Source organism: Canis lupus, chromosome 1 (genome assembly GCF_048164855.1).
Source record: "Canis lupus baileyi chromosome 1, mCanLup2.hap1, whole genome shotgun sequence".
Taxonomy (NCBI): domain Eukaryota; kingdom Metazoa; phylum Chordata; class Mammalia; order Carnivora; family Canidae; genus Canis; species Canis lupus.
In genome coordinates this window covers 107,192,380-107,215,298 of record NC_132838.1, presented here as the reverse complement: position 1 = coordinate 107,215,298, position 22,919 = coordinate 107,192,380, and the positions used below count along the sequence as shown (strand labels likewise).

Here is a 22,919-nt window from a genome sequence, read left to right as displayed (position 1 = left end):
TATTTTTTAAAAATTAAGTGTTCCAGGCTGGCACCAGCTCTGACCACCAGTCTGACCCACTCTACTGTGTGTGGCTGACGATAACCAGGCTATTGCTGAGACCCTTGAGGAACTTCATAGAATACCAGGAAGCAGCAGCAGGGGCCCAGTTAACACTGGAAGTCATAAATTTGCAATTCATTTATTTGAAAAATATCAATTGGATGCCTGCTAGGGGCTGGCGCTGAGGCGGTGAAAAAGATGGGTGCGGTCCTGCCCTCTATAGTTGGCAGGAAGCGGCCAGGTTGCTCACCTTGCAGATGGTTCTCTCCTGCCTGACCTTGAAGGGCCCTGGTGAGAGTTTAATAACTTCCCCCAGAGTCTAATGTGGGTCAGGCTGTTCCCCCTGGTGGCTGTCCTCATTCAAGAGTCCTGCTGCTGTCGTTCAATAGCCAACCCCTTCGTTTTGGGGTCTTTGGTCTCCAGCCTTGGGAATGGAGCATGGGCATGGAGAGTGCACACGGGCTTTTATCTGCCTGGGACCAGAAGTGATGCTCCTGATGTCATGTTGCTCATGCTTATGCTCCCACTGGTGAGAACGAAATCATCCCAATCTCCTCCAGGGGAAGCTGGGACAGGTGGTTTTCTGGTGCATGCTGGAAGGGGAAATGGGGTGTTGAACACATCACACCACTTCTGTAGAGGTGTGAAGGGCGTTCTGGGCAGGGGGTGGGATGTGCACTTGGACCTCGAGTGCTCTGTGACGGGCTTTTGGGACATGGCTGTGAATAAACAAACATGGTCCTTGTCTTTACAAAGCGCCCAGGCTAATGTGGAGGCCACAAATAATTACAAATGATGAGAAAGTTTAAGGAAGAATAATATATAGAGCCTGATGAGCACTTGGCAGACAGACTATTATATTTTTAAAAAATTTTTCTTTTATTTCAGAGAGACAGAGCACAAGCGGGGGTGGGGGTGGGGGAGCAGAGAGAGGGAGAAGCAGGCTCCCTGCTAAGCAGGGATTTTCCCCAACACAAGGCTCCATCCCAGGATCCCAAGATCATGACCTGGGCTGAAGGCAGATGCTTCAGCGACTGAGCCACCCAGATGCCCCCAGACTTTTTAAGATTTTATTTATTCATGAGAGACACAGAGAGAGAGAGGGGCAGAGACATAGGCAGAGGGAGAAGCAGGCTCCCCATGGGGAGCCCGATGCAGGACTCAATCCCAGGACCCAGGGACCATGACCTGAGCTGAAGGCAGACGCTCAACACTTAGCCACCCAGGCATCCCGCCCCCAGAGTTTTCAAAAAAACAAAACATTTTGTAATCGCAAAACCAAAAACCAAAGATCTTCGAGACAGAGATCTCTTTACTCCCATTTTGTTATATAAAGCATTTTTATTTGTCCATGTTGCCTTTGTGTCCTTGTCTGTGTCACATACACATCTAACCCATACATGTCCCAGTTTGCCCTTTTAGTAAACTTAATCAGGTTGATAAAACAGGATTATTTGAAAAGGATATTTCAATGTCAGGATAGGCTGGGTTGGGTTGCAATAACAAACAACTTCCAAATTGGAGTGACTTGAGATAGCAAAGGGGTTTTCTCACTCCTGCTACCTATGGGGTCAGCTTGGAGCTGATGCTGAAAGATCTTGAACATTGCCAGCAGCAGAGGAAAGGCATAAAGAACTGTGGCCTTGCACTAGTAACTAAATACTCAAGACTGAATTCATATGTGTCATTTTGCTCACTGTCCCACTGGCCAGAATTAATCACATGGCCCCACTGGACCATGATGGGGCCAGGAAGTGCAATCCTTTTCATTACTGGGCGAGCAGGAGTTAGAAATACATGGCAAATAGCACTAATGAGCATCCAAACACTTTATTTTGTTTAAGATTTTATTTATTTATTCATGAGAGAGGAGAGGGAGAGGCAGAGACACAGGCAGAGGGAGAAGCGGGCTCCATGCAGGGAGCCCAATGCAGGACTCGATCCCGGGACCCCAGGATCACGCCCTGGGCCGAAGGCAGACGCTCAACCGCGGAGCCACCCAGGCATCCCATCTAAATACTTTAAATGTTTTGTTTTAACCCAGAACATGTAAACAGACATTCATCTCTTTATGTAAGACTGAGACCTTTTAAGTATAAGTCTCCCATTTATCATACCATAGCATAATCTTATATAAACTACATCCACAAAGCACAAGTCATTTATCATTTGCAGTGTTTTGTCCTTTTTTTTTTTTTTAGATTTATTTATTGGAGTACCCAGGTGGCTCATTCAGTTAGGCGTCCGACTCGATTTTTGCTCAGGTCATGGTCTCATGGGTCATGGGATGGAGGAGCCCTGTGTTGGGTTCCAAGCTCAGCAGGGAGTCTGCTCAAGATTCTCTCTTTCCCTCTCCCTCTGCCCCTCCCACTTGCCAGCAGGATTTATTGACTTGAGAGAGAGGGAACACAAGTGGGGGGAGGGGCAGAGGGCAAGGGAGAGAGAGGATCTCAAGCCGACTCCCTGCTGAGCTCAGAGCCCAATACTAGGGCTCCACCCCATAACCCATGAGATCATGACCTGAGGTAAATTAAAGAGTCAGATGCTCAACCAACTGGGCTCCTGGGTGGCTCAGTTGGTTGAGTGTCTGCCTTCGGCTCGGGGACCGATGCTGGGGTCCAGGATCAAGTTCCATATTGGGCTCCTTGTGGGAGGCCTGCTTCTCCCTCTGCCTATGTCTCTGCCCTCCCCCCTCTCATGAATGAATAAATAAACTTAAAAAAAAAAGTGTCTGCCTTGGGCTCTGGTCATGATCTCGGAGTCCCCCCTGCTCGGCAGGGAATCTGCTTCTCTTTCTGCCCTTCCCCTGCTCGTGATCTCTTTCTCTCTCTCTCTCTCTCTCTCTCTCAAATAAATAAATAAAACCTTAAAAAAAAAGATGCTTATAAAACTACAAAAAAAAAAAAAAAAAAAAAAAAAAAAAAGATGCTCAACCAAGTGACCCACCCAGGCACCCCAGTTTTGTCTTTTTTTTTTTTAAAGCAATTCACTTTTATTTCTTCAATGCAGGCATCCTGGTTTCCAAATAAACAACTCTCCTGCATTAATATTTCATTGGTTTGATAGGATTAAGTTATTAACTTAAGAGGCAAGTGGCATAAACAGGTTTGGTAGCAGACAGCTACTTTTCAGGAAGTACAGCATCATAGATGGGAGCCTAATTGCTCAGTCGTATCAGCCTACTAGCCTGGACAGCAGGTTTCATAGATGAAATGGGCAGTTGTCTTTCAAACTGGCTCCCCGGGTAAGCCAGTTGGTTTCAGAGAGCTGTACTGTAGTATTACTTAGAATTTCGGCCCACATTTTTGTTTCACATTCTGGGATGTTTCCATTTTGCTCCTGCTGGAGTGTATCCTGGCACAACTTTCTGTTTAGATATCCTGGGAATTCATACTCACACGTGTGTCCTGATGGGAGCTGAAGGATGATGAAAGAGATCATTCTGGATAGAGCAGCAGAAGTCCACCATGCGGGGCATTAGAAGAAGTTTGTATTGAACTCAAAGGGGATTGGGAAGCCACTGGAGTGTTTAGGAGGATGTTATCCAGGGAAGAGATTGTGGAGTCTTGGACCAATGGGAATGGTGAGAAATGAGGATTTGGGGGGATTAAGGAGGCTTCGCTCTCTGTGGTTCTGTCTCCTTGCTGCTGCCAGTGGTCAGTTGTCCTGACATGGATGATGGTCAGGGGTCTGGAGGTTAACTGTTGATATCTAACATGTGGTCTGGGTCCAGAGAGCACTGACTCCATTTGGTCACAACTCAGGTTTGGGTTCCAGTCAGCCCTGGGAAACCCTGGGCTGCTCAGCTTTAGTGGGTGGGGCAAAAAAGGACGGGGAAATACATCCTGGCCCCAGGCTTCTCCTATATCATGGGCCACCCCTCTGACTCGTTTGCTGGTTGCTCCTCAGGACTCTGACCTCTAAAGGGACAGAGTGTCCTGGTCTCTATCTATACACATGCTTTTTGTGACCTCGCTGTCTCATTGATTCAAACACATAAGACTCCTAAAGCTGTATCTCCAGACTCCCCTATCCACAGTGCTTAGTCAAGGTCTAAGTTAACACATCACAAATGGAAGCAGCGATTTCCACCTGCTCCCATAGCCAGTTTCCTTTCACTAAGTGGCACCCCTGTATGGGCAAAAACCTTGGAATCATGCTTCATATCTCCTTCTCTCACTTTATGCAAGTCCTTTGAGCTCCAGCTTGAAATAAATTGTGGAAACGACCACCTCCACGGTGGCCCCCCTGCCTGCCATCCATCCCATCTGTGCCTCTTAACTGGATTATTGGCACAGTCTTCACTCTGGCCGTCTGCTTCCATTCATCCCCTACCATCTTATTTTCAACACAGCTGCTGGAGGAATCCTTCAAAAAAATTTAACTATTTTTTTTAAAGATTTTATTTATTCATGAGAGACACACAGAGAGAGGCAAAGACAGAGGCAGAAGCAGGCTCTATGCAGGGGGCCCAATGTGGGACCCAATCCTGGAACTGAGGGACACGCCCTGAGCCAAAGGCAGACGTTCAACCACTGAGCCACCCAGGCGTCCCAAGACTTAACAATTTCTCAAGTTATTTTTCAGTAGGTAACATTTGCATATGGTAAAAATTCCAAATTGTCTAAGAGAGTAAACTGAGTCTCCCTTCCACCCTGCTGGTCCCATTCCCTCGGTCTGCTGCCTTCTCTCCTCAGAGGCGACTCACCTGTTTTCTGTAGACTTGTAGAGATATCCTGTGGATGTTTCTATGCATTCTATGAAAGACCTGTTTAAAAATAAGCGAGTCAAAAAATAAAAAATAGGGATCCCTGGGTGGCGCAGTGGTTTGGCGCCTGCCTTTGGCCCAGGGCGCGATCCTGGAGATCCGGGATCGAATCCCACGTCGGGCTCCCGGTGCATGGAGCCTGCTTCTCCCTCTGCCTGTGTCTCTGCCTCTCTCTCTCTCACTGTGTGCCTATCATAAAAAAATAAATAAATAAAAATAAAAAAAAAATAAGTCTATGTCACTCCCTTGTTGAAAACCTTCCCAGCAAAGTGAGATCCAAATTCAAATTTCAGGGTACCTGGGTGGCTCAGTTGCTTAAACATCTGCCTTCCACTCAGGATATGATCTCAGGGTTGTGGATGGAGCCTGACATCGGGCTCCCTGCTCAGCGGAGAATCTGCTTCTCCCTCTCCCTCTGCCCCTCCCCCCTACTCGAGTGCTCTCTCCCTCACACTCTCTCAAATAAATAAAATCTTAAAAAAACATTTCAAATCCCATCCCAAGGCTACAGGATCCTGCTTGGGGACCCCAGCACCTCCCCATTCCCATAGCTCTCCTCCACCCTCAATGCAATCCAGCTGCGCTGCTATCCTTACTCTCCTTCCAATCTCAGGATTGTACCCCTTGCTGTTCTCTCATCTTAGGACTCTTCCAGCCCAAGTAGAATCGGAGGCCGCCTAAAGGATACTTCCCTGACTCCTCATGGTCACCATGCCATTGTCCCGTGCATTTGCTCTTCTTTTTCAAATTTTTAAATATTTTATTTAAATGCAATTTGCCAATGTATAACACCCAGTGCTCATCCCATCAAGTGCCCTCCTTAGTATTCCTCACCCAGTCACCTCTTCCCCTCCCCCGCTTCTGCAACTCTGCTTCCCAGGGTTGCATCTGCGCTTTTTATAACATTTATCACAAACTGTGATTATTTGTCCTGTCCAGTGGACCTTGGGCTCTATGAGAGACCTGGTCTGTTTCGGTCATCACATTACACTTGCTGCCCACGCAAACTATAAATAGTAGTACTGATAATGATTTTTAACAGTTTTTATTTTAATCACCCCGTGTTCATCACAATGACTTTTTTCTTTTTTAAGAAAAGTTGACGTCTAAGTCGTTACCATGCTGAGTACTGATCCGACTACTTTAACTCATTGAATCCTCATAACCACTTTACAGCTACCTATTGTCCAAAGTTCAAGGACAGGCAAATTTAAGCAAAGAATGTTACACAACTCCTAGTAAGTGAATACGCAGTCGTGCAAGAGTCGAGCGAAGGAGTGAATCAATGAACAGCCCCGAGAAGCAGAGCGGCTAGAAGCCCCAAGAGGTACCTAGGGCGGTGGGCGGAGCCCAGGGCGCGGGGGCCAATGGGCACGCAGCAGTGACTGGCGGCCGCCCCTGGGACTCCTGGCACCGCCCAGGGCGCGCGGGGGCCGCTGGGATTTGTGGTCTCCGGCCCAGCTAGCCACGTCACTGCCTTCAAATATTAAGTCCTACCCTGATACAGGGTACAGTCCGTATCCCCAAACTTTTAGGTAGGTTCCTTTGCCCCCAGGCTCACTAATCCTTACTCCTCCTCTTCCCGAGGTCTCTTGGTGTAGTCTCCCGGTTCCGCGGGTCCGGGACTCGGGATAGGGTCTCTTGGAAACCTATCCCCCAGCCCGTAGCCAACTTGGTATCGTCTTCTACGTTCACCAACCCCCACCTCTACACCGTCCGGGTGGCCTCTCCCGCCACACCCCCCCTGAAGCGTGGCTCTCACGTCTTCTCAGTTCCTCCCCTGTAGCCCGAGCCGCCCAGAGCCTCTTCCAATGGCCGTGTTCCCCGCCCCACACACCCTCTCCGTTTCCCGAGGCCCCCCAGCTCTATTTTGGTACGGCCCGGCCACGCCCCCTCGCGGACGCTCTTGGTACGCGCCTCGCTCCCCCGCTCGCCGCAGTGGTTTGGCCGCGGCGACCCCTCTCCTGTGGCGCGTCCCCCGCGCTTGGTACAGTCCAGCCCGTCTCCCCCGAAGCCGCGCGCCCGCGCCCCTCAGTCGGTGGAGCCCGCAGCCCCCCGTGCGGCCCGTGGCAACCCCCAGCCCGCTCGGTCCGCTCCCGCTATGGTCCGTCCGCGCCGCGCTCCGCACCGCTCCGGCGCTGGGGGCCCCCTCGGGGGTCGCGGCCGCCCCCCGCGGCCCCTCACGGTGCGCGCCGCCCGCTCGCGCTCCTGGCCCGCCAGCCCCCGCGGCCCGCAGCCGCCGCGGATCCGGGCCCGCTCGGCCCCTCCCATGGTGAGCCCCCCGCCTTTTTTCCAGAGCCTTCCACGGCCCCGCCCCCGCCGGCCCCTCCCCCGGGCTTGGGTCTTTGTCCGCGGCCCCCTCCTCTCTCGGGTCTCCGGGTGGCCCTAGGGGTGGTCCCGCCTGGGGCCGGGTTCCCCCGTAGAACCCCCCGGGTGGTACGCGCCGGGCTCTCCTCTTTGTTGCGCGTTTGGGCTGGGGTGGCGGGGGTGGGGTACGGGGGCGGGGATGGCTCAAATTACTGCTGACTCCGCGTCCCGATTTAAACGCGGGGTGGGGGGCGGGCGGCGTTCACGCTTGTTTTTCCAATTGGAAAGTTGGTCTCTCTTCGGGCAGGAAACCTGGAAATGGGGGAGGGGGCCTCGGCGAGAGGGGCCCGCGCGTCCTGCGCTCGCGTGCCCAAGGTGTTGCACCCGGGGTGTTCTCCGGGCCCGCGCGCGTCTGCACGGCGCCCGTGGCGTGTGCGCCCGGGATTTGCACGCCCGCCCAGATGTGGGATGCCCTTACGGAGTGCAGCAAGCCCAAACATAAACATCTAGCTTCGCAGGTTTATTATTAACTACACGCGCCTCCCCAGACCCCAAATACACACGTACTTCTCAAGAATCTTAAGGTGTACCTGGAATAGTAAAACTGCACATCCTGACGTTTCACGCTTGCCCGGGTGTGCCTTTCGCCCTAGGCTGGCTCTCAGTTCGCCTCTTTCATGAACTGACCCCGACGTTGTGCAAGGCATGGAGCTGTGGCAGCCCCGCGCGAGTCTTAAAGCCGGCTTCGTGGGATCTTAAACCTGAGATACCAAGGCTCTCAACCTTCCCCGAAACTTAAACATACCCCTTCGCCCAACTGCCTCATCCTCTTAGTTCAGCAGCAATCACACCTAGTTGCTCAAGAGCGTTTTCTGGGTCCTTCAACGGGCATCCTAGGGTTTTGGTTCTCTTCCCAAGTTCGAAATAGGCTTCCTAGTAAACAACAATTCACATGTCGGAGGCACAGCCAAATTTTGCACACACTTGCCCAGATGGGAGATTTCCTCTAGGATTGCACGGAAGCCTAGTCCTTAAGGTGGTCCTCCACTTGGGTGTGTGGGCCACATTGTTACTGCAGGTGGACCCAGGCTTCTAGGTAACTGTTCCTGGTCTTTACATTCTAGACCTAAACATTTTTCAAAGCCTGCATGAGCAGTTTGCCCTCCAGACAAAGCGGACTTTAGGCACGTGCTCCTGCAGCTTACGCTGCCTGGGTCCTTAAATGCATTCACCTGGATTTCCAAAGGCTGTGTGCTCTAAGTCCTGATGCTCAGATGCTCTGCGCCCCACTTGTGGCACCTTCAAAGCGAGGGCCCCAACGCCCCTGTTCTGCATCTCAGATGCGGTCTAGTACTGAACGCTCGCCAACCTGTTCTTACACCAAGATGCTCTCTGGTTTTCTCCCTAATCTGATACTTTTGCCCAAATTCCAGAATCAGCCGCCCAGTTGAAGGACATGCAGGTTTGGGTTTTTGTTTTTGTTTTGCTTGCCTCTTAAGTCCCCGTAAGATACAACTTTTCTTGTCTGTTGTCCTGGGACAAAAGACATTTGTGTGCTTTGTAGGAAATGCAGAGTACCTGTTAGTAGTCAGATGAAAAGTAACAACCGTTACGATTTCTCTTGCTGCTCCGAGGCATTTACAAGTAGGTTTTCAGGGGTTTCTTGCTGCCAGCCTATTCCAAAGCCTTCCCTTGTTTGCCTTGAGATGTTTTTGGTTTAGAAAAAAGATACCTGGGAGAGTGCCCTGTGAAGAGTAGAATGTGTAGCTTTCCTTGGCTTTATTGCTGGAACGTTCTCCCTGTGTTCCTCAGATGCTCTCAAGATGTTGTGTTTGAGACCCCTCCAGGTGTTGTTACACTCTCTGTTCTGAAGGTCTCCTGGCCTCCCTGGATGGTTCTGTTCTGTGCTTCGCTTTACCTCCTCCATCCCCCTGGGGTCAAACTAGAGGGCAGGAGGGTCTGTGACTGCCTGGAAGGGCTGGCAGGAACTAGAGGGGAGAGTCCAGACTTCTGGAGGGCCATGGGGAGCTTTGGAAGAATTTTGAGCAAGGGTGGGTTGGGGCAAACCAGTGTGTCCAGGCTGGCCTGTGCATTGGAGTGGGGGTGCTTCAAGGAGGCCCTGGACCTAGAGACCTGGTTTGTGAGTTGAGTCAGGACAGAGGGACCAAGAGTTGATTGGGCTGGGGGTGTGAGTGAGTGGACGGCATCTTCTGAAGCAGGTGGGATGACATTGTAAGCAGAGAACACAGCTGGAGCAAAGTCTGGAAGGGGAAACAGATCAGTGTTGAGGTGACAAGTGGGATGGTGGGGGCCCTGGTTCTGGAGTTGTGGCAGGAAGAGGATGTGGAGGTCAGTCGCTTGGGGTCCTGACCCCTGGCACAGGGTTTGGATGTGACCCTGGGAGTTTCCGAGGGGGGATTTGGGTGTGAATCCAAATCCACAGACGTGGGGGGACAGCCTGTCCTTGTGGGTCCCTCAGCCTCAGTTTCTCTGCTCTCCTCTGCTGCAGCAAGGTGCTCGGGTCTTCGGCGCCTTGGGTCCCATCGGGCCCTCCTCTCCTGGGCTCGCCCTCGGGGGCCTGGCCGTAGGTGAGCACCGGCTCAGCAACAAGCTGCTGGCCTGGAGTGGCGTCCTCGAGTGGCAGGAGGTGAGCTGTGCCAGGTCCCCTTGTGAGTCCCCGAGGGGGCTGGGGGATGGCCTCAAGGGTCCCGGTTGCCCCTGTGGGTGGGGCACGCTGAGGCATCTAGGTTGTGTCCAGTGACCCCTCCCCCTCCCCCCCATGACAGAAGCGCAGACCCTACTCCGACTCTACTGCAAAGCTGAAGCGAGCCCTCCCCTGCCAGGCCTACGTGAATCAGGGCGAGAACCTGTGAGTAGTGATGGGCAGGCAGGGGGGTGGATGGCAGGGGGGCCTCCCTTGACCCTCTGCCCCCACTCCCCGCAGGGAGACGGACCAGTGGCCCCAGAAGCTGATCATGCAGCTCATCCCGCAGCAGCTGCTGGTAAAACCCTCCTCCAGCCTCTCCCCCCAAGCCCCCCAGCCCGCTCCCCAGACACCCCGCAGCCCCAGAGTAACCCAGAGGTTCCTGTGTTGCCACCAGACCACCCTGGGCCCCCTGTTCCGCAACTCCCAGCTGGCGCAATTCCACTTCACCAACAGAGACTGCGACTCTCTCAAGGGGCTCTGCCGCGTGATGGGCAACGGCTTCGTGAGTAGAGTGGGTCCCGGGGCGGGTGGTGGTGAGGACAAGGACTCCTGAGTGCCTTGGTGACAGAGGACAGCAGGAGGCAGGGCTCTGCAGGGACCACCCCAGGCAGGGTCCCAGGACATCCCTCCTGAGGGGTCCAGGGGTGTCCTCTTGGTGGCGTCTCAGTCTCTGTCTGTAAATGAGGGTGTCAGAGCAGAGCACCTGCCTCGGGCTCCTGTAGCTTGGCTGGGCGGGGAGCGGACAGGGATGTGAGGGAGTGGAGGTCCAGGGCTGGCTCTCCCAGGACCCTGTGGGGGCCCAGCACTGTCAGGGACCTGCTAATGGAAGGTGGCTGGGGGAGGAGGTGAGTCGGGATGGGGGTGTCCTCTGTGCTGGGGCTGTTTCGTCTGGCAAATGGGGCTTCATGGTGGGACTCCCTCCTTAGGCTACGAGAAGTCAGCCTGTGGAAAGTGAGGCAGACACCCTGTAGACATGAGCTGGTGAGGCTGTGGTGCAGGGCACGTAGGGACTGAATCCCAGGGTGGTCTCTGTACCCACCCACCCCACCCCTCCCTGGTCTGGGCCTCCTCTCATGGAGGCCCTGGTATCGGCCAGTGACCCCCTCTCCCGGGGTCTGGTTGTGGAAGGAGATAGATGCTAGTAGGTTATCTGCCCAGGACACCCTAGGACTCAGTTCCGGGGTACCCTCCAGTCTCTGGTCCCAGCACCTTCCCCATCCCTATCTCCAGGTGCTGGGTGGGCCATGATCCCCCATGTCCATGCAGATCCTGTTTCCTCAGGGTCTGTCCAGACCAGGGGTCGATTGGTGCAGGGTCTCTTGCCTGACTGGTCACCCCTTAACTCAGCACCATTCTGCGGGGGACCTGCTATCTGCCTGGCTAATGGGGCCTTCAGGCCATAAGAATGACAGGTCAGCGCACTTCTTGTGCCACCTGGCATGTTCTGCTCCTGGGGAGACCAGCTGTGTGGGGGTCCAGGAAGGTCAGGGCAAGTTCCCTGAGCAACAAGAGATGTCAGGCAGGCAGCGTGGGGTATTCTCCAAAGCGTACGCCCCTTTGTTCTGACAGCCCCGAGGGAGGAGTCTGGTCTGTCAGACTCCTAGCTCTTCCCATGTCCCACTGAGGAGGCACTAGCATCTCAAATAACAAATATTTATGTGGTGTTGTCTCTGGAGGCTCCTGTGAAACCATTTTACAGACGGGAAAACTGAGGTCCGGGAATAGGGGATTTGTGTCTGAGCTCCCAGCTAGGAGGAAGCAGAGCTGGGTCTGTGCCCAGGGCCTCCCTGGAGGACGTTCTGGCCTGGTTAGCAGGCGGGTCCTGCTCTAAGAGACGGGGCTGGCATTGAGAGGGGGACAGGGGTGGGAGATACATCCCTCTCAGGCTCCTTGCACCTGTAGGGTGGGGCCCGGGCCCCTGACCACAGATTGCCCAGGAGGGGAGACATGGAGATGCCCAGTCACCTCCTCTTGCAACATGTTTTGGTCTCCGGCTTCTCTTTGGTGTTGACTTTGAGGACAGAGCAGCCTCAGGTTAGCTTGGAGTGGTGGGCGGCAGTGCCCCAGGGTGCCTCACTGCCTTCCTGCTCCCCGCCCCTCCCAGGCGGGGTGTATGCTCTTTCCCCACATCTCCCCCTGCGAGGTGCGCGTACTCATGCTCCTGTACTCGTCCAAGAAAAAGATCTTCATGGGCCTCATCCCTTATGACCAGAGCGGCTTCGTCAATGCCATCCGGCAGGTTATCACCACGCGCAAACAGGTTGGTGCTGGCGGAGCCCAGGCCAGCCCTCGGGTCCCAGGCAGTGGACAGGTCAATGAGGCCTTGAAGAGCAAGGGGGGCGGTGGGGATGACCGTGGTCGCTGACAGGAGGGACACCCATGTGGGAGCAGAGCAGGGACGTGGATAGACAGGCACGAAGGCTTGTGGGGAACGCTGTGTGGCTGGCTGGAAGGCTCTGGAGGGGGGCCGTGTTGTGGCTCACCCCTTGTAAGTTACTTATGAATTTATGAATATTGTCCTCCTTCCCAGCAGTGTGTCTCTGTGGGGTGCAGTGAACTATGGGGCTGTTCAGTCTTAGAGGCAGACCCTTTGGGCTTGGTACCCCAGGTTGAGCATCTGAGACTTGTTTTCAGGGCCTTTGGGAGCCATGGGAGGTCTCGAGCAGGTGAAGGACAGGGCCAGCATGGGAGGCGGGGGAGTCCTCTGGGACTGTGGACAGACAGACTGGAGGCTGAAGATCTGGAGAGGAAGCTGGGGGTGAGGGTCCTGGGGTCAGCTCTGAGGTTTCCCAGAAGCCTCCCCTGGAGCGCTCCTGGGCACTGGTCCCCTGCTTTTGCTCCCACAGGCAGTGGGCCCTGGTGGTGTCGCGGGCCCGGTGCAGATCGTCAACAACAAGTTCCTAGCGTGGAGTGGAGTCATGGAGTGGCAAGAGGTGAGTCCTGGGGGGTACCTGGGTGCCCATAAGACCAGTGCATCCTTGCTGACTGGGGCACCTCCCACTGCTGATGTCACTTTCTTCCTCTCCCCAAAAGCCCAGGCCTGAGCCCAACAGTCGGTCCAAGAGGTGGCTGCCATCACATGTCTACGTGAACCAAGGGGAGATCCTGTGAGTGTCGGGCTGGGGGCCAAGGCAGGGTCTTGTCGAGGCCCGGCTTCCTGACCCTGGTCCCCTCATGCCCCGCAGGAGGACTGAGCAGTGGCCAAGGAAGCTGTACATGCAGCTCATCCCACAGCAGCTGCTGGTGAGAGTGAAGGGAGGCCCTGGGCCTGCCCCACCTGTGAGATAGCTGGTGTAGGCCTTGGGGCCACAGTGCTTTCCCTAAAGAAAAGCTAGAGAATCTTCTAGAGAGCATGTGCAAGGGCCCAGTGGCTGGTCATCCAACAAGTGCAGGCAGGCAGGGGTGGAGACCGGCTTGATGAGGGGGTCACACTCGGGAACCGTCCAAGGTGGTCCGTCGGGGTGAGGCCTATGGAGGCAGTGGCAGCTGCCATGTGGGGACCGTGCAGAGGCAGGACAGTGTGGCTGTGGCTCACTCAGGGTTCCTTTGTCATGGAGCCATACCGCCTTCCCTGCAGACCACCCTGGTACCACTGTTTCGGAACTCGCGCCTGGTCCAGTTCCACTTCACCAAGGACCTGGAGACGCTGAAGAGCCTGTGCCGGATCATGGACAATGGCTTTGTGAGTGGGGCAAGGGGCTGACGAGGAGGGCCCGGCTGGGGCGCACAGGGCCGGTTCCCTTTTGGGTTTAAGAACTGGGAGATGAGAGCCTGTGACCGTTCCTCCAGACCAGCTTGGGGGAGTGTGCAGGGGTGGCCCCCCAGTGACAGCAGGTTGGCCTTGTGTTTGGACACGTGCTGCCTCTCAGGCCACATGACTCCCTGAGGCTCTGTGCTGTCCTGACCCCATTTTACAGATGGGGAAACTGAGGCCCAGAGGTAGTGTCTGAGGCTGAGATGTGCACCCCGCCTGGTGCAGGCCTCCAGGATTGACTCAGTGTCAAGGAGCTGGTACCACGGAGCGAGGATCCGGTGCCCCCAGGGCCTTCCTCCTGCTCTCCCTGGGGACAAGGAGCCACTGTCCATGCCCAATTTCTAGAGGAAAACCCAAGGCTCCTGGAGGCACCTTGCCAGGCAGGGAGGGCCACCTGTTTCCAGCCCCAGCCCTCAGAGCACTGGCCTCAGTTTCTCCATCTTTGAGGCGAGGCGTGTTGTGCTCTGGTGCTCATGAAGCATCACTGTCCGGGCACTCTGTGGGCGTTGCTGCACCGGGCCAGCGTCTGTCCTGCAGCTCTGCGACAGTGCGCTGAGGGGAAGCCCACGTGTTTCTTTTGCATTAAAAAAAAAAAAATTGAGCAGCAGAGTTCCTCAGGGGAGCCTGCAGAGGCCCCGCTCCCTGTGTGCTGCGGCCGCTCAGGTAGGTGTGCGGGGCGGGCGCGCTTTGGAAGGGCTTCCCTCCGGGCACCTGCCACCATGGTCCCCCAAGGTAACGCAGAGGGAGGGCTTGGCCCTTCTGGTTCCAGGGGCTTGCTGTGAGTCCTCCAGCTCTGAGCCTCAGTTTGCCCACCTGTAGGGGGGTGGTGACCTGGGCTGTGGAGAGTCTTTTGGGGGGAGGTTGTCCAGTAAAACAGCCCTGGCCCTTGGGCCTCTTCCTTCGAGCAGGCATCACTGCTGCTACTTCAGCCATGTCTCAGGGCGGGGGAGACACGACAGCAGGGTCCCTGCCACTGGGGGGCTCACGGTCGGCACTTCAGCTGCTCCAGGGCTGCACGTGGGGGATCTTAGTGCTGGGCTTCCTGGGGCCTGATCGGCCTGTGCATCTCGCGTGGCCTCTGTGGGTCACAGCCACCAGGTGCTGTGGAGCAGCTCTGCGCGCCCGCCTGTCCGCTAGTGGGGAGCTTGGCTGTGGTGCTGCCAGCTCCTCAGTCCTTCCGTGCAGAGCCCATTGGTCCCTGGGCTGTTGTTGGTTTCTGTCCCCTTGTCCCCGAGCAGGAGTGACACTAGGGGTATGAGGACGGCTTTCAGGATGCATTGGTGTGCTGTGTGCTTCAGGTCTCAGGAGCACTGGCCTGTGCTTGAGCCCCTGAGGCTGTTGGGGGGTGGGGGGTGGAGTGGTCCGACCATGACCCGCCTGCTCTGCGCCCACCAGGCCGGCTGCGTGCACTTTTCCTACAAGGCATCGTGCGAGGTGCGCGTGCTCATGCTCCTGTACTCGTCAGAGAAGAAGATCTTCATCGGCCTCATCCCCCATGACCAGAGCAACTTCGTCAACGGCATCCGGCGTGTCATCGCCAACCAGCAGCAGGTCCTGCAGCGGAACCTGGAGCAGGAGCAGCAGCAGCGCGGGGTGAGGTGGCGAGCTCTCCCCCCAATCCCCTGCCCAGCTACCCCTCCTCACCCCCACCCCTACCACTGATGCCCCTCCCCACTTTCCTCCCCCACAGATGGGGGGGTAGTGGCCACCCCCAGGCTGGGCCCCTCCAGGAGTCACAGACGAGGCCCCCGCCAAAACTGGTGAGTAGCACCCGGCTCGAGCGCAGGAAGGACCCTCAGTGGTGTCCGGGTTTGGGATATGATCATGTGACCCTGGCGTGGAGTTCCAAGCAGAGAGGCGTATCTGTGCCTTGTGGTCCCCAGGGTCTCCTGGGCAAGTATAGCCCTCTCTCCCCCAGGAGGTGATGAAGCTGTGGTTTCCAGGCTGGGATTGGAGGGCCCATGGGGTGCTGGGAGGCCCTGTCCAGGCCCTCCCACTCTCCTCCTGCCCCCAGGTCAGATGCTTCTGAGCAGGGGCCCCTGGGGATGGCTACTGCCCAGCGAGATGGAGGACAGCGTCCGGAGAGGTCTCCGCGGACGGTCCCCACCCCTGTACGTTTCCCCAATAAAGTCTTTTAAAAGCCCGTTGGCCACTAGGCTCCGTGTCCAGATGCCTTGGCAGGGGAGATGCCAGTGGAGCCGAGCGCCATGGGTTCCCAGAAGGCTGATGGCCTAAGGCCCCCTGCCCTAGGCTAGAGTCCCTCAGCTTGATGGGACCCAGGAGTATGAATTTCCATCAGATTTCTGGGGGAGGCCACCTTTCGTGAGGTCACCTGAGCTAGAAGGAAGGACACTCTTCACAGAGCTGCTTGTGCCTTCAGGGGCAGGTGTGTCCCCAGCTGACTGGCCCACGCAGCGGATGGTGGCCCCATCTTCCTGGGCCTCCCTGGAGCTGGCTGGCTGTATTCCTGGGCCCAGGGCCTGCTCTCCTCCATCCTTTGGGATTCAACAGGCCTCACTTGGCTGGCAGCAAACACAGGCCATCCAGGACTTGCTGGGGGTTTGGGGCCTGGCAGGGCTCTCAGCAGCGCCCCCTACTGCTCAGGTCCGGGCTGCCATTCCTCACTCACCAGATTCGGGATCCAGCTCTTGTCCTCAGGGTCACATCATGGGTGCTCCTTGGCTGGCTCTGCAGCTGGGCAGCCCGCGGGTGAGGAAAAGCCCCCGCCCCCACCCCGCACCCCTTTGGGCCCTGCCCCTCTGGATTCCCCACCCTCTGTTTAGGGTGCCCACAGCCACAGTTCTGAGGAAGCCTAAACTACCCTCCCTGGGAAAGGCCTGTGGTCCGAGTGCGCAGCTCAGCGCAGATCCCTGGGGGTCCGTGCCCCGAGGCCTGGGAGGCCGGCAGGTCTGTGCTCCCCCGTCCCCGGGGACTCGCCCGGGTGCCTGTCCTCACTGGGTAGACTACCCTTCTTTCAGCATGATGCTGTCCAAGCTTAAAAAAAAAAAAAAAAACAATTTATTGGGGGCAGGGGCAGGGGCAGGGGCAGGGGCGGGGGGGTGGGGATGCGCAGCTCAGCCCTCTGAGAACTGGCAGTAGAGCCGTTCAAGCCGAGGCTCCAGGTTCAGCCGGAACGGGATTTCCAAGATTGCCGAAAATCCTTCTGCCAGGGTCGGGGCCTCGAACTGCTTTCTGGCAGCAGGGGTGATGGGGGAAGGTGAGACCCAGCTGGGGTCCGGTCCACCCCCCACCTCCTCACCTCCCCACTAGGCTTCTGTGTTTACCTGTAGCCATACATGACCACATCGGACACGGGGGCGTGAGAGGAGCCCGTCATCTCTCGGAACTGCAGGGGGTGGGGGTTGGGGTTAGGTCTGGGAATTGGGGGCCTGGAGGCGGTCGGGACGGCAGGGGCAGGGGCCAGCTTACCCGGTTATTGTGGCGTGCATGCTCCAGGGTGGTGCTGAAGAGGAAGCAGCGGCAGGGCACACCTGCGTCTCGGGCACACTTAATGTACCTGTTGGGGCCAGGAAGGGGCCAGGCTGGTAAGGGGTGCTGAGCCCACCCTATAGAGGCTGCCCATGGGAGCCCAGTACCTGGCCCGGGTCGGAGGGTCTGGGTTTGTGTTGTCAATCACAACCCGTTTCCTCTGCTTTAGAGCATTCTCACATGTGGTCACGCAGCGCTGCCATGAGCCCAGGGTGTCCTGGGGGATACAAGGTGACAGACCCTGAGTGGGAGAGGGCAGGAGAAACAAGGGAAGCAGACACCTAGGGAGAACCTAGGTGGGGTAGGGAATGGGCACAGAAGATGGAAGGATCAGGGACTCTGCGCTCAGCCTGGGCACATTGGGGGGGGGCCTGTCTCACCCTGTTCACGTGCACGTATCCTGCTGACACAAGATGCTCTTGGAGGAAGGTGGACTTGCCAGCTGTGAGGCAGGGGCAAGGTCAGTGGGGGCCCAAGGACCCAGAGCTGGACTGGGGCTTCTGAGGTCAAGGGGTCAAGGTGTCTCACCCCCAGGAAATCCCACGGCGACAACCACTTCAGGGTCGTGGCTCAAGAGGGAGCTGGACTCCGGGAGGCAAAGCGGCCCCGAGGGGGAGACGGTTCTCTGGGAGGGGTGGTAGTGATGAGCAAGACCCTCTCCTCCTCTCCCGACTCCCACTCCCACCCCGAAGGCCTCACCGGGTCAAAGGTGGGGAGCACGAAGTTGGCAACGGGCCACTTGAGAAAGAACTCCTCTGGTGTGGCGAAGGGCAGGCCAAGGTTGAGAGCAAACTGGCGGGGAGGGGACGACAGGGGACACAGACATCAGATAAGGTGGGGACACAGCTCCAGGCCAGCAGGGGAAAGGAGCCTCACCAGACGGTCTGCACAAGAGAAGTCTTTCTTCTTTCGGCCAGGGGCCCAGTTGGCTGGTCGTCCAGCTGCATCTGGGACAGAAGACCGCTCCATGTCCACCAGCGGCCCAGCCGAGGGGATCCACACACTCCCCATCCCTGGGTCCTTACCTCCCACGAACATGCTGTCCCCGATGGAGACAGGCACACCTTCGTTGCCCTAGGGAGGGACAGGTGACAACAGGCAGTAAGGAACCCACCCACTCCCATGCCTGCTCCCCTAGAATACTAATGGGGGTTGCGAGGATGCTGAGCTGGGCCTGACGTCTGGCCTCTCCTGCCCCAGTTCAGCATCATATCCTGGTGGCGCTGCCACTGCTGGGCCACTTCCTACCCCCCTTCACTGTTCCATCCCCATTGCGTCTGTTCCCTACACAGCCACCAGGGGGGTGTCAGTTCCCACTTCTGTAGATTCCTCTCCTCCCAGCCCTCCTGGGCCCCATCCCTTTGCCCCCTGGCTGGGTAAAAGGGAAGAACTTACCTTACCCACAAGGCCTCACGATCTGACACCTGCCCGATCTCTGACCCTACGCCCCACCCTTACCCCATCATCCATTCAGGTCCTGCTACCCAGGCCTCTTCACTGTCCCTGAACACACTAGTCATAGCCCTGCCTCGGGACCTTTACATGTGCTTTACACATGCTGTTACTCCCACCTGGAAGCTCTTCCTAGGTTCCCCTGCGAGGCTCCCTCCCTCACTAGCTTCATAATTACAAGGGCACCTTGGAGAGGCCTACCTAACCCCTGTAGGTAAACCCTGCCTCACCTCACTTCACTCCCACCATTTCACACCCAGTCTGTGCACCTCTAGTCTGCACCCTCGCTGGTATGTGAGCCCCAGCAGGTCTGTCTCATACGCTAACAAATTCAGCTCAAGAAGCTGTTGAGCTTCAGAACAAAGGCACACACAAGAGAATACATGGACAACTGATGTGTCCCTGGACCATCCTGATCTTCAGAGTTGAAGAGTGCTGTCCGCCTGTACCTAGACTGGGACTGGTGGAAAAGGAGGCAAGGACCAGGGAATGAGATGAGAAGAGGAGAGAGGAGGTGGCCAAACAGCAGAGACCTGTGGCAGGGGGAGGCTGGGCTGAGTGAGGGAAGAAGGGAGCTACTGGGAGGCCACCACTCACCTGTTCCCGCAGATGGTCCCACATGCCGATCACTGGCTTCCGGTACAAGCCGGCGTGTGTGGCCACCAGCACCTGTGGGTGAAGGTCAGACACCCTCCTGGGCTCCTTCCCCAAATCCTTCGAGGGTGCATGGGTGCCAGGGATGCTACCCCTTCACCAACCCAGAGGACTCCAGATGCCCAAGAACCCATTTATGATGGGTTTCTACCAGCATAACCCTGCCGGGGGGCCTCCACTGCCTCCTGGTACGTATGCCTTCTCCCTGGGTCTCTGTTCCCTCCTCTCTGTCACGGTCTGACACCGTGACACTAACTCTGTCCCTGCCTCTGTCTGGGTCCCTGTCCCCCAACCTCTATGACTCAAGCTCCCTTGCAGCCATACCTGAAAGGGGAGGCCCAGTTTCTCCACCACAGCCTCCACTTTAGCCTTGAACTCCTCTGCCGGCAGCTTCCCGCGCCCAATGGCCATCTGGTTGGTGAAGATCACCAGCTGGGGGGGGGGAAGCATGGATGTCACCTGGTGCCCTTCTCAGTGGGGCCCCAGCCTCCCTGTGGCCTGGTCTCCATGCACAAAAGCACACATACCTTGTAGCCTTCGGCATCCAGCTCCCGGAGCTTACGTGGAATCTCCAGGTATAAGATCCTAGGGTGGGTGGGAAAGCAGGTAGGTGACCTGGGGCCCACGGGGGCCTCACTCACCCCCTTGGTCTGCCTCTTATCACCTCCAGTCGGTGGGGCCGGTGGGAAAGACTTTCCCAGAGCGTGTGGTGATGAGGGTCCCGTCCAAATCAAAGCCAGCCACCTGATGTCAGCAAGAAAAGAGGAACAGCGACCCTGTTATGCCTCTGATCTCGACTCACAGGCTACATCACGTCACCTCTGCAACGTAGAGACATTACCACTTGCCCGTCACTAAATGGGAAACTGAGTCACAGCCTACACATCTTACGTTTAGGGGAAGGCACAGGAAGAATGTGTCCCTACCACCTGAGTGCAGAGCCCGAGATCTTCACTGTACCATCTCCTATTTCTCCTATGCCCCTGGGTATGCCAGCCTTTAAAATGGGGTTCACGTCATACTCACCCACCTCCCCTGGCCTTCACTTCAGGCTAATAACAGTGAAAATGAATACAGGAGTGAAGTTGGGTGCAAACCACATGTAGAGGACTGAGCCATGCGCTTTTCTGGGTTTATTACTTTACAGGGGACTGGGGGGCGGGGGGGATGGGGGGGAACTGTGAGGTCAGGTCTCTGGGTCCCTGTGAAAATGATGGTGTTCACTACTGTGCTTTCTGGGGCTCAAGCAGGAGCTGACATACATCGATGCCCCCAGGGCTTACAACACCCTCTGAACTTGTCATCAGATCCACTTCTCAAAAAAGTGGCAGCTAAGAGAGGTTGAATGGCCCAGGGGCACACAGCACACATCATTCAGCCCCAACTCCGTGTGGCTCCCTCAGCTTGGCTCTCACCTTGCTCCGAGGCTTCACCCCCGGTGCTGTAAATACTAGCAGCTTCTCGAAATTCTCCCAGCCCGGGGATGACTTCCGCATGCGTTTTTTCTGTGGCTCAACAGCCTCTGCCTCATGGGGAGCCACGGGAGGGGTGCCGGGTGGAGTGTCTTGCTGGGATACAGGCGTGCGGGCCTCTTCCCAGCGCAGGGTTAGCGGGTGGAGGCCGTTGACCAAGTACAGCGTGTCCCCCACCCTCAGAGAACCTTCTGATCCCGGACTCAGCTCCTGGGTCCCAGCAGTTGAGGGGTTAATTCCCAGCTGCAGAGAGAGACAGAGAGAGACAGAGAGAGAAAAGGAGGAGGAGGAGGAGGAGCCGGGATTGGCTCCGGCCCCCAACCGGAACCTCCACGAATTAGAGGAAGGACAGCCTTCCCCCACCTGCCAATCAGACCCTTAAGCCCCGCCTCCTCAATGCGTACCACCAATCAGGGACGTGGAAGAGTTACTGTCGTCCAGCCTTAACCCAATTCAAACGTGGATGGATACGCGTTGAAAATGGCAATACCCCGAACCTTCTCTGCTGGCCCCGTCCCCTTCCCTCAAACCGGGTTTTTCCAATGAGCCTGTTCCCTGCTGGGCTGCCATTCCTCCCCCAGGCCTCGCTGCGCCTTGCTGAGCAACTGGTACCTGTTTCACTGCCACGGTCCTGGTCCTGGGGTTTGCGACCAGCTCCACTGAGGGTTGAGAGGGTGGAGTGAGAATGTGCATCCTTGTGCGACGGCCTTCCTCACTACTGGGGAGCTTGGCCAGCTTCAGGCCACAGGATGGGGACATTCAGGCCATTCGGGACGGGAAAGCACTTTATTTCTAAATGGGGTCGGCTCTCTCTTTACATGCAGTAGTCAGAGAGAGGCCTCAGAATAGCCTGTGACGCCGGTCCTCGCCCAGCGGCAGGAGGCATTCTTCTGTACAGAACTGATTTCTCCTTGATGAGGCGTGTGACTGGGTGCAGGTCCTGGGCTACGCTCGTTACCACCTCGCCCTGCTTAGCAACCGCTACTTCTCACCGTAGCATCGGCTCTCTCCTTGGCAAGGGTCATGACCTGACTTAAGCCTTCCTGTGAGCATCGTCCTCTGACAACTGTCTCCCCACTAAGGGGTCTGGCTAGTTCCAGACCAGGCACAGCAGTTCTCTTCTTATGCTCCCCCGAGGGCACCTAACTGCAGGACGAGCTACACCACGCAATCTCGCCTGGCGGCCAAGCAGCTCCCTTACTGCACCGGCTGCCCACCATTCCCGCAGAGCACGTTCACGCTCCAGAGCGAGCCACAATCCCTACAGCTACGGCCCCGCCCACCTTGGTTTCTGGAGCACTTCCGGTCGGTAACCTGGGTCAAGGGTCCCCGGCCCAGGACAAGGGCTTGCCCGTCCGAGGGCAGGAAGATGGGGGGGGCTCCCCCGGGGGGGCTCTCCAGCCACAGGCGGCCCTGGGTCTCCACCTCGGCCATCCCAGGAGCCAGCCTAAGGGGAAGTAAACAGGTTTGAGTGGCAGAACGCCCTCAAACTGCTACAGCAAGTCCCGCCTCCCCCCGCCCCTCCACCAGGACTCTCCCTTCTTCCGCTTAGGGCTCCGGAAATCCCACCCCCTCGCCGGCCTCTGGCTCGCGCCGTTTCCCGGGCGACGACGCCCCGCTCAGTCCCGCGGAGAGTCCCGACCGGGACATTCCAGGGCAAAAGCCAAGAACCTCGCGCCCGCCCCCAGCTCGGCCCCGCAATCACCGTACCGGACCGGGACTCACTTCCCACTTGCGACCAGGGAACTCCTGCCCGAGGCGCTCTGCCCACAACTCGCCGGCGGCTTTCTCTGTTCCTCGGCGGACGGAAATGACTCGCCTACGGAAGGGGGCAGGGCTTTGGCTCCGCCCACGACAGAAGCCCCGCCCCTTCTCAGACCACCTGCTCCTTCGGGCCCTCGGCGGCTCTGACCTTCCTCTCTCCTCCAGCAGTGGGAGGCTCCGACCAGTAGGGGGTGTGGGTCCTCTTTCACAGATTTTCCTCTTTCCACCTGGAACTCTTTTAACATTTCATTCCCTTAGTTACAGCGGGACACACTTCTTTTTCATTTGAAGATCATCAGTCCAAGAAATGTCCACCCCTGACAGCAGCCCTGACCTTCAATACTGCAATTTTCTCATCTTTAAAGTGAGAATAATCGTTTCCCCTTCATGGGGTTACTAGGAAGAGTTACTAGATGGAACTAGTCTTATAAAAGTGGTTGATTGGCAGTTCTGTTTAAGTCTTGTCTATTGCTAGCATGTCCCAGGTGGTGGTCTGATGGGAGAGGAAGA

The 22,919-nt window shown here is 56.8% G+C and overlaps 2 protein-coding genes across 8 annotated transcripts; one reads left to right on the top strand and one right to left on the bottom strand.

The window, feature by feature from the left end:
- The first annotated feature begins 6,736 nt into the window (after positions 1–6,736).
- On the top strand, positions 6,737–15,721 carry PTOV1 (PTOV1 extended AT-hook containing adaptor protein). 4 transcript variants are annotated; one of them, XM_072770932.1, is made up of 14 exons: positions 6,737–7,082; positions 9,627–9,764; positions 9,904–9,986; positions 10,062–10,119; positions 10,219–10,326; positions 11,727–11,858; positions 12,001–12,084; positions 12,671–12,757; positions 12,858–12,931; positions 13,010–13,067; positions 13,402–13,506; positions 14,974–15,171; positions 15,269–15,338; positions 15,593–15,721. In XM_072770932.1, the coding sequence occupies exons 1-13, from the start codon at positions 6,912–6,914 to the stop codon at positions 15,278–15,280; spliced, it is 1,308 nt and encodes a 435-aa protein (XP_072627033.1). In that variant the 5' UTR covers positions 6,737–6,911; the 3' UTR covers positions 15,281–15,338; positions 15,593–15,721. The 4 variants fall into 4 exon arrangements, with proteins under 4 accessions (XP_072627033.1, XP_072627041.1, XP_072627043.1 ...); XM_072770940.1 differs by having other exon boundaries at positions 15,497–15,721; XM_072770942.1 differs by lacking the exon at positions 11,727–11,858 and having other exon boundaries at positions 6,742–7,082; positions 11,929–12,084; positions 15,497–15,721.
- Positions 11,464–22,483, bottom strand: PNKP (polynucleotide kinase 3'-phosphatase). Of its 4 annotated transcripts, none has more exons than XM_072770830.1 (19): positions 22,371–22,483; positions 21,929–22,092; positions 21,258–21,304; positions 20,589–20,888; positions 19,838–19,917; positions 19,701–19,758; positions 19,498–19,605; positions 19,117–19,188; positions 18,093–18,141; positions 17,944–18,014; positions 17,767–17,859; positions 17,596–17,692; positions 17,448–17,509; positions 17,175–17,284; positions 17,008–17,095; positions 16,863–16,924; positions 16,208–16,770; positions 15,911–16,073; positions 11,464–15,144 (listed from the first exon to the last, which is right to left on the bottom strand). In XM_072770830.1, exons 2-17 carry the CDS (start codon positions 22,077–22,079, stop codon positions 16,653–16,655), a joined length of 1,566 nt encoding a protein of 521 aa, XP_072626931.1. In that variant the 5' UTR covers positions 22,080–22,092; positions 22,371–22,483; the 3' UTR covers positions 11,464–15,144; positions 15,911–16,073; positions 16,208–16,652. The 4 variants fall into 4 exon arrangements, with proteins under 4 accessions (XP_072626931.1, XP_072626946.1, XP_072626939.1 ...); XM_072770845.1 differs by having other exon boundaries at positions 15,911–16,100; positions 16,208–16,572; XM_072770838.1 differs by having other exon boundaries at positions 16,208–16,572.
- Between the last annotated feature and the right edge of the window lie 436 nt (positions 22,484–22,919).